Genomic DNA, 14360 nt, shown 5'->3' with positions numbered 1-14360 from the left:
GAGATGAAACAAGACCGTACCAGTTTGCCACAGAGGATTCCACAGGTCTCTATTCCTCTTACTGTGTTTGATTCAGCCAGCAGCAGAAATTTATGGCAAAGGTCTCTTGATAAAACCACACCCCGCAGGCCTTCAACCACTAAATCTAAGACAGAGAAAAGAGAAACATGACAGAAAACAAAGCTTGGGTCTCATTCTTCAGCACTGAATCTCGGCAAGCAACTAAAACACAAATTTCAACACTATCGGGTGTTTTACTTTTCATAGCTCATTAAAAAAAAACGCTGGAAAGTAAATGCTGATTAGAAGGAGGGTAAACTGATATGTACATTTCATATGCAAATCATTTTCTAAGAAAGTTTATAAAGAGCCAGCACTCTTACACAACTGCCTTCTGGAACAACTCTCGCAGTGTGTGTTTTCCTTCTGCACATCGGAAATACGCCAACGAGCCCACAGACCGAGCACAGTTCACTTTCCATGAGACACAGGATGAATAATACTCCTTATTGTGCTTGTTATGTGCAACTTCTAGCCTAATGAAAGTGGGCGAGCCGTAAACAAAAGCACATTTTTCTCTGGAAACAATTACCAGCCAAGTAGCATGGCTGCCTACCGTGACTTTTAAATAGGAGCCTCTGCCAAAGAGAACTGCCTACTTACTCCATTTGGGAAACTTGCTAGAGAAGACGAGACGCTACTTACTCCATTTGGGAAGCTTGCTAGAGAAGACGAGACGGTACTTAAAACGAACACCAGGAACTGCTGGTGGAAACCCACACGGTTCACAGCTCATCTGTTGATGAGACTGACACTCCACTGGTCCATGCTGATGCTAAACACTGCCCTTTACTATCTGTCTATTGAGCTAGGGTCCCAGCAACTCATTTCTCAGTATCTTCTTTCGGAAGTCCCCAGTGTGTTTGCCTTTAAGACGTATGTATGTGCGTCTTGAATAAAACACCAAGAAGGAAAAGAAATGCTTGGACTTCTCATTCAAAATCTCTATCCAGTAACAAACTATGTCTGCCCTGTAATCGGACAGGGGCTGATTGTAAAGTTGGAGACAGAAGGCGGTGTGCCTGCCTCCTAGTGACTTACTCTGAACGGCGCTCAGAGTGGCCGCAGGCTTTAAGGCCCTGTTCACGGGAGGAGAGTGATCAGCGAAATCGCTGCCATCGCTTTTACGGGGCTGATCGGCAAAAACGTTCCGTAGAGAGTTGTTCTGGTGGGTGGAAAAGCAGGACAGTCCGCTTCCATCAGTCTGCTCAGACAGCACCGGGGAGTCTTGACCTCGCATCTGGCCGCGGGCCAACTCTTGCTTCTTGAGCTGATCTTCGAAAAACAGGAACTGTTCTGACTCTAGTTGCTGCTGGCGCATCTGAGCTATCCGCTTGCGCTCCGCCTCTATCAGTCTCTGATGTTCCAACTTTTTAAGAATTTCGGCTTTGTATTTGTTCTGAGGAGATGGTTGCCAGGAAAAGTGTTAGTTTCCAAGCCAAAAACATCAAACTGAAATTATTAGACTCTTTAGTCTTCTGGGGGTGGGGAGACAGAGAGAAAGGAGAAAGATTCATAGGAAAACAGAAAAGTAAACACCACAGCAAAAATGCAGAATTGATAAAGTCGTTTCTAAATCTGTCACATTTCATGAGATGAAGCACAGAATTCATGCTCTACATTCCCCCGTGGCTCTAAATACTGAAATATCAATGTCTTATCCTCCTGACCCCTCAGGCAGCTTCAAACAAAGGATCTTGTTCCTTAAACAACACTGTTCAATCTGGCAGCAAGTTGCTAGAAGCTACTATTTAAATTCAAACTGAGATGAAATAAAACCAGCAATGCAGTTCTCATGCACCCGGGTCACATTCTAAGTACCCAGCAGCCTCCTGTGCTGGTGGCTGCAGTACTAGAAATGACAGAGTATGTCCACTGTTCTAAGCTCTTTGGCGTGGGGCTCCTCAGAGCCTTTCTGTCTTTGTCTGTAGAATGCATTCATATGTTATGGGAATCACAGGGAAGTGGTTCCCAAAAGTGTTTCTATTTCTTCTAATCAAAAGTCGTGTTAAAAATTACAAATCCCAACACCCAGTCCTAACAAAATATCTGGGCATTACTGTGGTAGAGGGATACCAAGGGGGTAGTAAGTTCCCCAGCTGCTGTTGAAAGAAGTTTAGTGGCGAGCGACTGAAAGGTGCTGGGAGCAGAGTGGACGCACCTTATAGCCATGCTTCACAGCGCGAATCACTCTGAGCCTTGTTAGCATTAGCAATTCTGATTGGGCACGGATTCTACAGTTCTAACAAGCACCCTGGCAGGCAGGTGTTGCCCATAGTCAGAGCCCTCAGGTAGATTTAACCCTCTATCTAGCCTTGGCTGCTGCCGCTCTACCTCTCTGGAAACCTGCACGTGAGGTAAGACCGTAGACTGTGTGAGGTCACTTTCGTGACCACGGCAGCAGGGGGCACAGCTGTCCCATACGCTCCTCACAGCGACACCCTGAAGGAGCGCCATCCTCGCTCCCTCTTCAGTTTGGCTAACCAGCCTTCCAGAGATGCCACCAAAACTCTGGGACTGTTAGAAGAGGTAATGAGATGGAAGAGACGCCAAGAGGCGGTGGAGCTGGTGACCTCCAAAACAAATGGTCACCCAACCACAAGGAAGCAAAGCGACACCTCTAATAATCTCTTAAGACCTAAGAATTTGTATATGGGATCTGAGAACCCCCTAGATTTACTGGGTAATCTCCCCTTTCAATGCCCGTCAGTCTCCTTTCACTGTGTATTAAAAATCCAGAAACTAGCATCCATTGGAACTAGGATTATGTTTCACCCACAAGGTTAACTGTTCTATCTTGAGGAAATGTTGACTGAACTATTTAAGAAGTAAATTTAAATTTCCAAGGCCTACATAATTAAATACATCAAAAACATGGTTTTTTTTTTTTTGGTCTACTTTCTGCCCCTTCTATTCATCTGGAAAAATAAATGTATCAGCCATCTGGCTCAAGGTTACGCTGGAATGACTTCGTCAGAGGCTCCATTTAAACCACTGTAGGAAGTCTACTTCCTAATGCACTCTTTATTAGATGCTTTAGGAAGTGAAAAATACCGCATCCTTAGAGCACATGCTCAATCTGGACAGCTGCATGAATCTTTTATTAGCTTCACATCCTTACATCTTTAATTTTTAATTTAAATTCATATATTTAAAAAACTCATACAGAAATTAAATTCAAAAACCATTTTCACACACACACACAACAACAGTGGATAAATAAATGTGCCAATTGAACTTACTTTGCTTTGCAAATACTCTTGGTATTCTATGTTATATTTCCTTATCAGGTCCTTTTTCAATTCATCTGTCCTTGGGAAGGCAATCTCCTTCAGTTTCTTTCAAAAAGATATACACATATCAATTAGTGGGAATTTCAGTATACGCTTTCCGAACATCAGCTGAGAAAGAGAAACAGCTGGGATGTATATTAGAAACCAAGTTAGAAGAAGCAAAGATAGCCTCAGAAAAACAATCTATTCTAGGATTTCAAAATACAGCTTCTAGCAATGAAGAAAATAAACTGTGAACTGTGTTTGTGTGTATGTGTTCCCTTTGTAAGATCTCCGTTGATTCCACTGGTTAGATAAGCATTTTGTTTAGGAAGGTAGCAATAGAATTTCACATTTGCATTTGGAGGTCACTTATTCTTGGCATGACAAGGGAGACAACAGGGTTTATAGTGGAGAGACATTCCTACACATGTCAGATGTAAAAAGCAGCTGAGGGACCTTTATGAGAATTCAGAGTTCCAGGCTAGTCCCTGGATTCACATCTCCAGGGACGAGTGAGGGAGTCGGGATCTCAGACAACTTCTTTAGCAGTTCTTAATGACAGGAAAGCCCCCGGGAACTTGATAGAGCCCTATCACACCCTCCCTTGTGTGAGAGGAAGGAAGAACCTAATGAAATTGGTTCACACAGGGAGCTGATGGTCCAGTTAGGACTAGTTCCCAAGTCTCCTCTCTTATCTCTAGCTAAACTCTCCCAGGAAAACTTCTTTCTAGGAGGCAAATGGTTACAAACCACTTAGCAACAAAGCTATGTCCTAAGAAACTTATGTTTCAGTGATTTTGTTACTATGGAAAAATCAAAGTATACACTTACTTAAACTAAGACAGTAATGATGTCACTAGGCAATAGAAGTTAATGGAACCACTGTCATCTCTAGGGTTCAGGGATTGAAACATTGTCATGCATACAGCTCAGGCCTGTAGCTAAAATGTGGGGCTACTGCAAAAATCAGGACTGATTTCCAAAGAGTTATTCCATCCTATGGAGAATAATGCAGCAGCTAAAACAGCTGAAGTGCATGGGAACAACCATTCTCTCAGTTCTCTCCGTCTCCGGGAGGAGCTGGAAAGGAATTCCTGCCTTACATCCGAATTTAACTGAGCACATTCTCTTCTCTCTCTCTTCTTTTTCCCAGTGTAAATTAGACACCTTGAATGGCCACCATCACAGCCACTAAATGCATTAGGGGAAAATCAAAATGTCATGGCTGATGAAATGGGGTTTGAGAGTTTACATTCATTAGAGGATAAGCCAAGGAGGAAGCTATGAATCAATCGCAGATACTTAAGGGCATCTGAGCCCACAGGGAAGGCTCAACCCCGTGTACCTTCATGATATCCTGCTTCTCCGGAACTTCACACTGCTGGTAATCTCGATGGCCAGGAAGCTTTTCTACAAACAATCTAGAGAAGAAGAAAACACAGCATTAGTATGCCGTGACAGCGAAAGGCCAGTGTCAGTTTCTAATGAGCATTCTTTTAAAAAAATAATTACACTCAACAACATCCCCGCCCCCCTCCAACCGAGACAGGGTTTCTTTGTATATTTGTGTGCTGTCCTGGAACTCCCTCTGCAGACCAGGCTGGCCTGGCTGGCCTCAAACTCACAGAGATCTGCCTGTTTCTGCCTCCCCGAGGGCTGGAATTAAAGGCATGTGCCACCACCACCTGACAACAACTTTTATTTAACTATGGTCTTTTCATCCACCCACTTTTTCGATAAAAGTTGGCGTGTATATTATTCTGACTCTACACTATACTTATACTAAACAAAAAATAGCAGGGCTGTGCTGGTTACTTGTTTTGTTTTTCTCAACTTCATGGAAGCTCAAATTATCTGGGAAAGACTGAACTCAACTGAAAAAATGCCACCTCCAGACTGGCCTGTAGGCCAATCTGTAGGACTTTTACTTAATTAACAACCAATGTGGGGAAGCTCAATCTACTATGGCAGTTGGTCCTAGATTGTTTAAGAAAGCAGGTTGAGCAAGCCATGAGGAGTAAACCCATAAGCAGTGTTCCTCCATGGCTTCTGCATGAGTTTCTGCGTCCAGGTACTTGCCTTGACTTCCCTTTGTGATGAACTGTGATCAGAAGCATTTGTTGGAATATAAACCCTTCCCTCCTCAAGCTACTTTTGGTCTTTATCACAGCAATAGAAAGCAAACTCAGACAAGGGATGAGGTCAGGATCTCTACAGGCTCCCTCCGTGCTCTAGGCCTTCTTGGGCCTTGCATACTTGAACCCACCGCAGCACCATCTTACATATGCGTAAGATTTTCAAACAAGGGAACAAATCCCTTTCATCCCTGAAAAAGACCCTAACCACCTTTCCTGAATTAGCATCGCTGTCGTGTGTTTGTAAAAACTCATAATTGAAAATTCATAGCTAACAGAACCTCTAGCGGACATGGTAAACAGAAGTTATTTTCCAGTCGCCTGGGAGGAAAAAGATTCAGCAGAGGTGAAGAGAAAACCATACAAGGCAGGTGCCTTGCTCCCAGGGAAGGGAAGAAGATGGCTCGTCTGCAGGGGCAGATGTTTCTCCTTCTTACTCTAGGATGCATCCCTGGCATGAAGCCCGTAAGTGATCAATACAGATTTGGAAAATGAATGCCTAGCCTTTCCTTAATAGATCATGGTGGAATATAGACCATTTAATATGGGTACTTTGCAATTACTGGTTCACTTAATTTCTCCTCACGGCAGGGTGACATGTCACACCTAAACACAAATATAAGTTCCATTTCTGATATGAGACAGCTAAAGCTGGCAGAAGCTAAACAAAAGATATTAGTTGCCCAAGACTTCAGGAACAGTAAAATCATAGACCTTGTGGTAGTTTGAATGTACTTGGCCCCCAGAAGTTCACAGGGAGTGGCACTATTAGGAAGTATGGCCTTGTTGGAGGAAGTGTGTTTTTCTTGGAAAAGACTGGGTGACACACACCTTTAATCCAGACCTTGAGGCTGGAGGGCACACCTTTTATCTGGGCCACACCTTTTATTGGAAGTGTGTCACACTGTGGGGGTGGGCTTTAAGGTCTTTTTCTCAAACTTTCCTGAGTATGACAGGTAGCCAACTTGTTGTTGCCTGCAAGATGTATGACTCTTAGCTCCAGCACCCCATCTGCCTGCATGCTGCCATGCTTCCCTTCATGATCAGAATGAACTGAACCTCTGAAACTGTAAGTGAAACACCCTCAATTAAATGTTTTCTTTATAAGACTTGCCATGGTCACGGTCTCTTCCCAGCAATAAAAACCTTAACTGGGACAGACGCTCAGAACTTTCTCCTTCGTGAGGAGAGTGCTGGGAGAGTTTACACAAAATTGGACCTGAAGGTGGAAAATACATGACCTATTAAAAATATAATTCATAAACTAAAACTTTTGCAGCATTTTGGCCATAAACTGTGGTTGACAGCCCGCAGTTTCATATTTATTGTGCAACTTTCTGATAACCATTACTTTTTCCCAGTCAGGGTAAAGTTAGTCATTAATTCTTTAAATTTCCACTTTAATTTTCCAAGCTTACTAACTTGGGAATTAAATACGTAAATTGTTTTTACTTTCTTCTTTAGTGGAATCATTAAAAAAACCAGTTTTTTCTTAAAAAATGTTTTATTCTTTCAACTTAAATGTTTTCAGAATAACATCCTCCCATGTGAACTACTGTAATCATAAATAAAATAAACAAAATACAGAATACGTGTATTTCATGATCTCATTGGGATTTTTAAAAGACAAAGGCCACACACAGTGATGCACGCTTGCAATCCTCAAGACTTGGGAAGTAGAGGCAAGAAGAACAAGCATTAAACTCCATCCTTTCCCCGGTACATGGTATCTTTCCATCAATCTGACCTACATGAAACATTGACTTCAGACAAGGTGGAAGGAAAGACTGACACATGAGGTTGCTTTCTGAACTCCATATGTGTATGTTGTGGTATGCATGCACCTGCATTCATATATACAAATGTACATGTATGTATAGCTATCAGAAACATACACACACATACGTGTGCGTGCACACACACAGTTTTTTTTTTAAAACAGTAACAGTTCAAAATTTCAGATGGATGAATAAGTTTAGGGATCTGCTGTACAACATGGTATCCATAAATAATGAACTGTACACTAGAAAGTTGCCAAGACAACAAATTTTTAAATATTATCATGACGAAAATCAGCAAGTGGGTGATATCAAAAGCTAATTAGCTTGATTTAGCCACACAGGCAAATAAAAACATAAATATGCCCAACTATTTTCCAACTAAAAACAAATTAATGAAACTAATTAACACGTGGCTTTAAACTAAAACAATGAAAGGCTTAGCTTAGAGTCCATCATTATTGTTAAGAAGGGATCCTCTAGGTGGTGAAATCACCAAACTTGTAACAGAAGTCCAAAATCACCTTCGCTAACTCTAAAGTTAGGATCCATTACTAACACCCATGCGATAGTTTCTGATGGATATTGTGGTGTCGCCACTCTTGCTCAATATTTTGAAAGTTCTTTTGTAGATTAACTTCTTGTGTAAACAAGCAAATGCTTCTCAAAGGCAGCTGCTGGATTCTGTGTGAAATGGACTGCTGTGGCCTCGTCAGGAATCACACCTCTCCTATGCTCCCCAAGGTGTCCCTGCTCTCAAACCTTCAGATCAAATCTTTAAATATCAATGGCAGACTCTACATGCTCTAGGTGAAGCAATATGGCGCCTGTTCTCAGAAGGCTTCTCTTGCTACGGGAGGAAAATGGTACCGAGTACGAAACTATAGATGTGAAAAGAGCCTCCACCCCTCCTGACCCTCTCATTCCCGAGGCTCGTGGAGGGTATCTCGATGCGTTTCAATGCGCATCGACGTACATATTCCGTTTTTAGAAAATGGTCACACTGGTCTGAATATGAACATATGAACACTCTCGTGGTATCCAAACTGCCATGTCAAACTATCACATAAACATTGTTTCAATGTTCTCATTCTAAAGACCTCTGAAATAAGACTTACGTGATGAATTTGTTATAAAGAACAAAGGCATTTTCCAGGTTCCCTTCTTCCAAATACACAGACGCCATCCTTTCCATTTCTACCCCGGACCGGAAGTAGCGGCGTGGGGTGATGTCTTCGTTAATAGAGATATTACAACCAAGCTTGCTTAGAGCCCGGACCCGCTCCTCTGGACTTAGAGAAACATCTGTATGATCAGGCATTGCGGCCAACTTTTTCTGCAATGAAACATTTAAATATTTAAATATCTGATTATAGGTTTTTAAAAATTACATAGCTATTTAACTCATGTAATTTCTGTACCACAAACCCAATATTAGTACCTCCGAAAATCCTTCTATAAGAGTTAATGATAGGACCAGTGTAAGACCTATTTGCACAGTCACACCCGAGACACACATCCAGGAAAAGATAAACACTTTTATTGGTCTAAGACCTCTTCAGAGGTTTCAAAGTACAATCATGTGGCATTTCCTGGGTCTGCAAGTGTTTTAGGTATAAGCATCATGTAAGTCGTAATGTTAACCATTCTGGATCATTCTTGTCACAGGAGGGCTCACGTCACGGGACTCTGAGGTTCTCCGGAAAGTTGCTTACATTGAAGTTATTGTTAGGATTTGGTTCTATCCCACAACATATCTAGTTTAATCGGGAGTTTCTAGGATCTCCCTCCATTGACACTATACAAAAGAAACGACTACAAAAACCACTGGTAACTCCTGGAGAAGCCCTTTCAGAGAAAAAGAACACTCTCCAAGCCCTACCCCTGCCCCGTTACTTTTCTTTTAACACAAATAAATCTAATCAACTTCCGTCTAACAATAATTGCTGTCAATTAGTTTTCAAGTGAGAAAATGGTAATAAATTATGGAGAAAAGTAATTTCTATTTCTATCTTTGAATTTTACTAACAATGCCATCATGTGTACTCTCAGATGTGCACAAAGCACACATAGTCAGGGTAACTAAGATGGGCTCTGTGCTTCAGAAATGCCAGACTCGAAGAATGGCTTGTTTTGGTTTGTTTTTTCCATTTATTGAGGGCACAGTGGTAGATATTTTGTGTTCTTTACAACTTGACTCCAGGTCTCCACATGTAAGAGCAGCTGTAAACGATGTGGACATGAACAGCCCTGGCTCCTTGCCAAGGCAGTGAATACAGCACTCAGACCACAGCTTGTTTTCCCCTTAGTTCAGACTTGTCTGTCTCAAGAGTACGGTCCAGGCACCTGCAGCATCAGCAGCAAGACAGCTGTTCTCAAAAAATGCAAATTCCTTACTGGCTCCACTGAAGATCTACAAACTCAGGACCTCTGGAGGTGGCTGGAAAATTGCTGCTTCAGTTAGTGTTTGCAGAAGGACTTAGTGTGTTCTCCATCTTTAGAGCATTTGACCATGATTTCACAGTCCAAGAATGAGGCTACTCCAGAGAAAACTCAGCCTCTTGGAGCCTTCCTTAATCAAATATGGGTAACTTGTAAGCCCAACTACAGTGAAGGCAAAATGTTTGAATAAAATTCGTAGAAAGTTCTGAAAAAAAATTTAAATCAGATACAGCTTTATTCTGTCATGAATAACTGAGCCACTGGGCAGAGTGCAGGAGATTATGTACATAAGAGTTTTTCTTATGTCACTTGATTTACTTTATTTCCAACTTTATAGCAAGTAAAATACTAGAAATCTGAAATGATTCTTGTTTCTAAAGGTTTAATATATAACAGAAGCCATAAGACTTTTCTTAAGGTTCCATTATGCTGAAGGCAGCCACTTCCTGTGCCTGATGGTACTTTTGGTTGGACCTGTAGCAATGGACATGAAAGCTCTTTCCTGCTAATTCTTACGCAAGGACGTGCCAGGCAAGGTCTCCAGGTTCCTGCAGATTGATGGGCATACCTGGTCCAATTACATTCCAAGAAATAGTAATATTTAGTCTTCTACATTCCCAAAGAAAAGAAGTTGCTGGTCCAAGTGACCACCATGAAAGGATACACAAAATTTTGATTCTCACCTTACACTTTTTGATCTATTTTCTCTTGGTCAGGAATTCCAAAACTAGAGATATATGATGAGCAGCAATGCAATATATGCTCTTCCTACCTTAGTTTATGCCAAAGTAAAACACATTTCTTCCATTAGACATTAGGAAACAAAATAGAGCTGGCAAGAGGAATTAGTTTAAGGTTCTAAAGCACAATAGAATAACAAAAGACAAATTATATAATAATGTGAAAGTTTCTAACACAGAGGCCTGGAAATGACAACTGCCCTGTTTCAATCCCTGTAGAGTGTGTATGTATGTGTGTATGTGTGTTTGTGTGTGTGTGTGTGTGTGTGTGTGTGTATTTAACATCCTATATCCTATAAATATTTTTTTAAATCTGCTGGAATTTGTCAAAGGAATTTTCTGACAAAGTCCAACATCTGCTCATGATAAAATTCCTGTAGAAATAAGGGATGGAAAAAAGAGATCTCAATGAACAAGGTATGTATGAGAAACCAAAAGCCAACAATCACATTAAACAGAAAAACTTGAAGCATTCCCCTAAGATCACAGTAAGCATGTTATATAAAATACCGTGCCATCAGGAAATTACAGATAGAAGCTACTTTGAGATTTCACTGTATTCCAGTCAGAATGGCTAGATTTAGAATACAAAAGAATGCAAATACTGACAAAGATGTAGGGAGAAGAGAACCCTTATGCACTGTTGGTCAGAGTACAAACTGGTGCAGCCACTATGGGAATAAGTCTGGGAGTTCTTCAAAAACTACAAATAGATGTACCATATGATCCAGATACATCACTGCTCAACGTATACCCAAACCATTCTCTTTCCTGTGTAGGAGACACATGTTCAACTTTGTTCATCATTGCTCTATTTATAATAGCTAGGGCATGGAAACAATCGAGATGCCATCAGCTGCACAAAGGATGATGAAGATGAGGTCCCTAGATACAATCGAATTTTATTCAGTAGCAAAGAAAAAATTTAAATAATGAAAATTTCAGGTAAATGGACAAGATTGGGAAACATTATCCTGAGTGAGGTATCCAAAGACCCAGAAAGACAAACGGAGCATGCTCTTAGCCAAATGTAAATCTTAGCATTAAATCTTTAGATTTGCGTATCTAACTTGGAATACCTGTAGAAGCCAGGAAATGGGAAAGGGGTCATTGGTGGGATGGGAAGGGTCAAAAAAAAAAGATCTTAAGGTAACAAGAGACAGTAGGGCTCAGGTGATATAAAGGGAGGAGAATAATGGGTAAAGAGGCATAAATAGGGAGGGGATGAGGGGCAAGGGCAGAGAATGGGGCAAGAAGAGAAAACTAACACTAAGGATATTTGAGAAAACCATATGGAAACCTGTTTTATAAGCTTCCTAAATATCTGTCTATCAAAAGAGAGAGAGAGAGTCATAAAACATATAATTATAGTTATCTTATCCAGGTAATAATGCTTCTTCCAGTTATCGGAGAGTGCGAGATACAAAGCACAGTGCCAGGTGTATGATACCTCCTTTCACACTGTTTATGAGGGGTGTGCTGGAGACCTCCTACGCAATACAGGCTATCACCATTGCTCTGGTTTTTTCACTAGAACTTGGTAGTAAGACTATTGCTGAAGGCATTACATACTTTGTTAACAATACATGGAGAAATCAAGTTAGTACTGACCAGGAAGTTCCTCCCTGTTGGCAAAGATGCTATTTAAGCTGCTGACAAAAAAAAAAAAAAAAGGTTATCAGCAGTCTTATCCAACTATGGCCCCTGTGAGATACAATAATGACTAATATGGTGAGATATGCCCTTGGGTGCAATAGTGGCATGAATGTTGTGGAGGTAACCAACTGCTTTTCTCCTTGAATTTAAGGTCATAAGGAAATGCATGCTTGGTGCTAGCCAAGAACCCATGTTTGGGAGCTCATAGGACTTACTACTGTTATTTTGCTAAACAGACAGAATATGAAACTGCTCTCTAAATACCCATAAATTTATGCAGCTCTTGGACCATATCAAAGAAGTTTATTTTTACAGTGGATGACAGTTAATACAGAAACTCACAACTGGTCAAAGTACAGAGAATAATTAAGCGTCTATGCAGTGCTCAGCCACAAAAGGGACATCTTTATTACAGACCCTCCAAGGTTCGGGAACCATAATGGAAGAGGGGATAGAAAGAGATAAGAATCAGAGGTCAAGGAGGTGTAAAAGACTGTCTTCCTGACATGTCAGATGCACGCATGAATTCAGACAGTCTGTTTGACTGCACAAGGTCTATACAAGATGAAGTCAGTCAACACTCCAGCATAATTGGGAAGAGACTCATGAGCCCCCACTTCTAGTTGAGGGGCTCTTGACAGTTGATGGATTCTTGGAGAGGGAGATTTGGTTTTCCTTGAAGGTGTGGCCCTCTGGTAGGTTAATCATGCTTTAGTACCCCATGTCCCATGAGTTCACAGGCAGCACAAATTGGACTCTGTGGACTACACAAAAGGAGAAGGCATAACGTTGGGAGGGAGAGTGGGTAGCCACAGCTCTGAGAAGTGTAAGGGGAGGAGTAGGCAGCTAATATGATCAAAATACATTGTACGAATGTATAGAATTCTCTAAAAATTGAAAAAAACATTTAAAATTATTCCATCAATTAAAAAATAAAGTACTAAGTCACATAGAAAAACACACTTTCACACATTCTTGCTTTGACCCACACCTTACGGTACTGTTCTTGTAGCTTTCTGAATAATTTTATAATTTCAGAGAAGCTGCTGAAGACTTCCCTACAGAGGGATAGGAATGGGAGCTTGTGCCCCTTGGGGTCAGGAAGTTCAAGGTTTCTGCAGCACCTCCTTCTCAAGGAGTCTACGAAAGTCATTCTTGCTACAACCCACTTCAGTTCAAGGGACTTCTAATTCTTTATGCTCTTTATGTGTTCAGGGTCTGTGTGTTGTGTAGACATGGTATTCAGACCACTGTTGTTCTCAGGGTCACCATTACCGTGAGTTCCATCTGGGGGAAAAATTTAACAGCCTCCATTTATCAAGTCCCTACAATAGTCTGAGAGCGTAGCACAAAGGAGGGCCAAAGAGATGGCATAGCATCCTATATTCACATTGAGGGACTGATCTGGGGCACCAAACAGGCACATTGCGTTCTCAAAGTCCTGGTTCCTTCCTTTCCAACACAATGCACTTCAGGGGATGCAGCTAGAAAAGGTGTGAATTCTGTAGGGCTATAGAGGGAAAGTGAGAAGAGCGAGAGTTTCAAAACTGCAGGGCACGCAAGGAGGATGCACAAGCAACACTGTCAGCGCCATGCTGAGCACGTGACTCTTTTCCAGTTACTGTCACCCAAAGCAAACCTCCAGCTTCTATCAGTAGAGAAGCTGAGATTGAAGCAATCAAGGTGATGTCCTTGCTGAAATCCCCTCCAGCGTTTCTCGAAAGGATCTACACTCTTAGAATCTAGCCACACAGATTAAAATTTCACAGGTGTGTCAGTAAAATGATATTTTTGTCTGGCAAAGATGGCTTTATTAGTCACTTCCCCAAAGGACACAGCCACACACAAAGCTATAAGGACGTGCTATGCTTCTTGAAGTGGCTGTGATTCTCTTCACAGTCGGTCCTTTCTGCTCGTCTTTTGGAGTTTTTCAATCATAGACAAATTGTCAGTTGGGAGAACTTACCAGCGAGTTCACAGTGAACGGCTGCTCCATGCTGTCCCGGCTGCAAAGGCAAGGTGCTCAGCTCGTGCTTCCTTCTCAATCACTTCATCTGTTTCAAAGACACAGAGCGAAGCTGAAGTTACTCTATGAGAACTCGTCTTAATCCCCAAGTTCTAAACTCGAAAGGACGTGAACACTGAAAAAGTTACACAACCAGAGTGCCTAAAGAGTTCTTCCCTAGAAAAGTATAAAACCATGGGTGGTTGTGGGTTCTTGAAATTGACCCTCAAAGGCAGAGGGATGCAGAGAATTAATGTTTGATGATCAGA

The 14360-nt window shown here is 41.5% G+C and overlaps 1 protein-coding gene across 3 annotated transcripts in view; it reads right to left on the bottom strand.

Moving 5' to 3' along the window:
• The window catches only part of Stambpl1 (STAM binding protein like 1), a 46322-nt gene that overhangs the window by 6596 nt on the left and 25366 nt on the right, over positions 1-14360 (bottom strand). For all 3 annotated transcript variants that reach the window (XM_026781694.1, XM_005352159.3, XM_026781695.1), the window contains 6 exons: positions 14053-14140; positions 8367-8584; positions 4681-4756; positions 3303-3398; positions 1102-1459; positions 21-145 (listed from right to left, as the gene is read on the bottom strand). In XM_026781694.1, coding sequence (XP_026637495.1) covers positions 21-145; positions 1102-1459; positions 3303-3398; positions 4681-4756; positions 8367-8584; positions 14053-14082 — 903 coding nt within the window. In that variant the 5' untranslated portion in view covers positions 14083-14140. The remainder of the gene's footprint in view (positions 1-20; positions 146-1101; positions 1460-3302; positions 3399-4680; positions 4757-8366; positions 8585-14052; positions 14141-14360) is intronic.

The sequence above is a fragment of the Microtus ochrogaster genome, chromosome 8 (genome assembly GCF_000317375.1).
Source record: "Microtus ochrogaster isolate Prairie Vole_2 chromosome 8, MicOch1.0, whole genome shotgun sequence".
NCBI classification, from domain to species: Eukaryota; Metazoa; Chordata; class Mammalia; order Rodentia; family Cricetidae; genus Microtus; species Microtus ochrogaster.
Note: the sequence above shows the minus strand (reverse complement) of the source record. Positions and strands in the feature narration are given on the sequence as shown.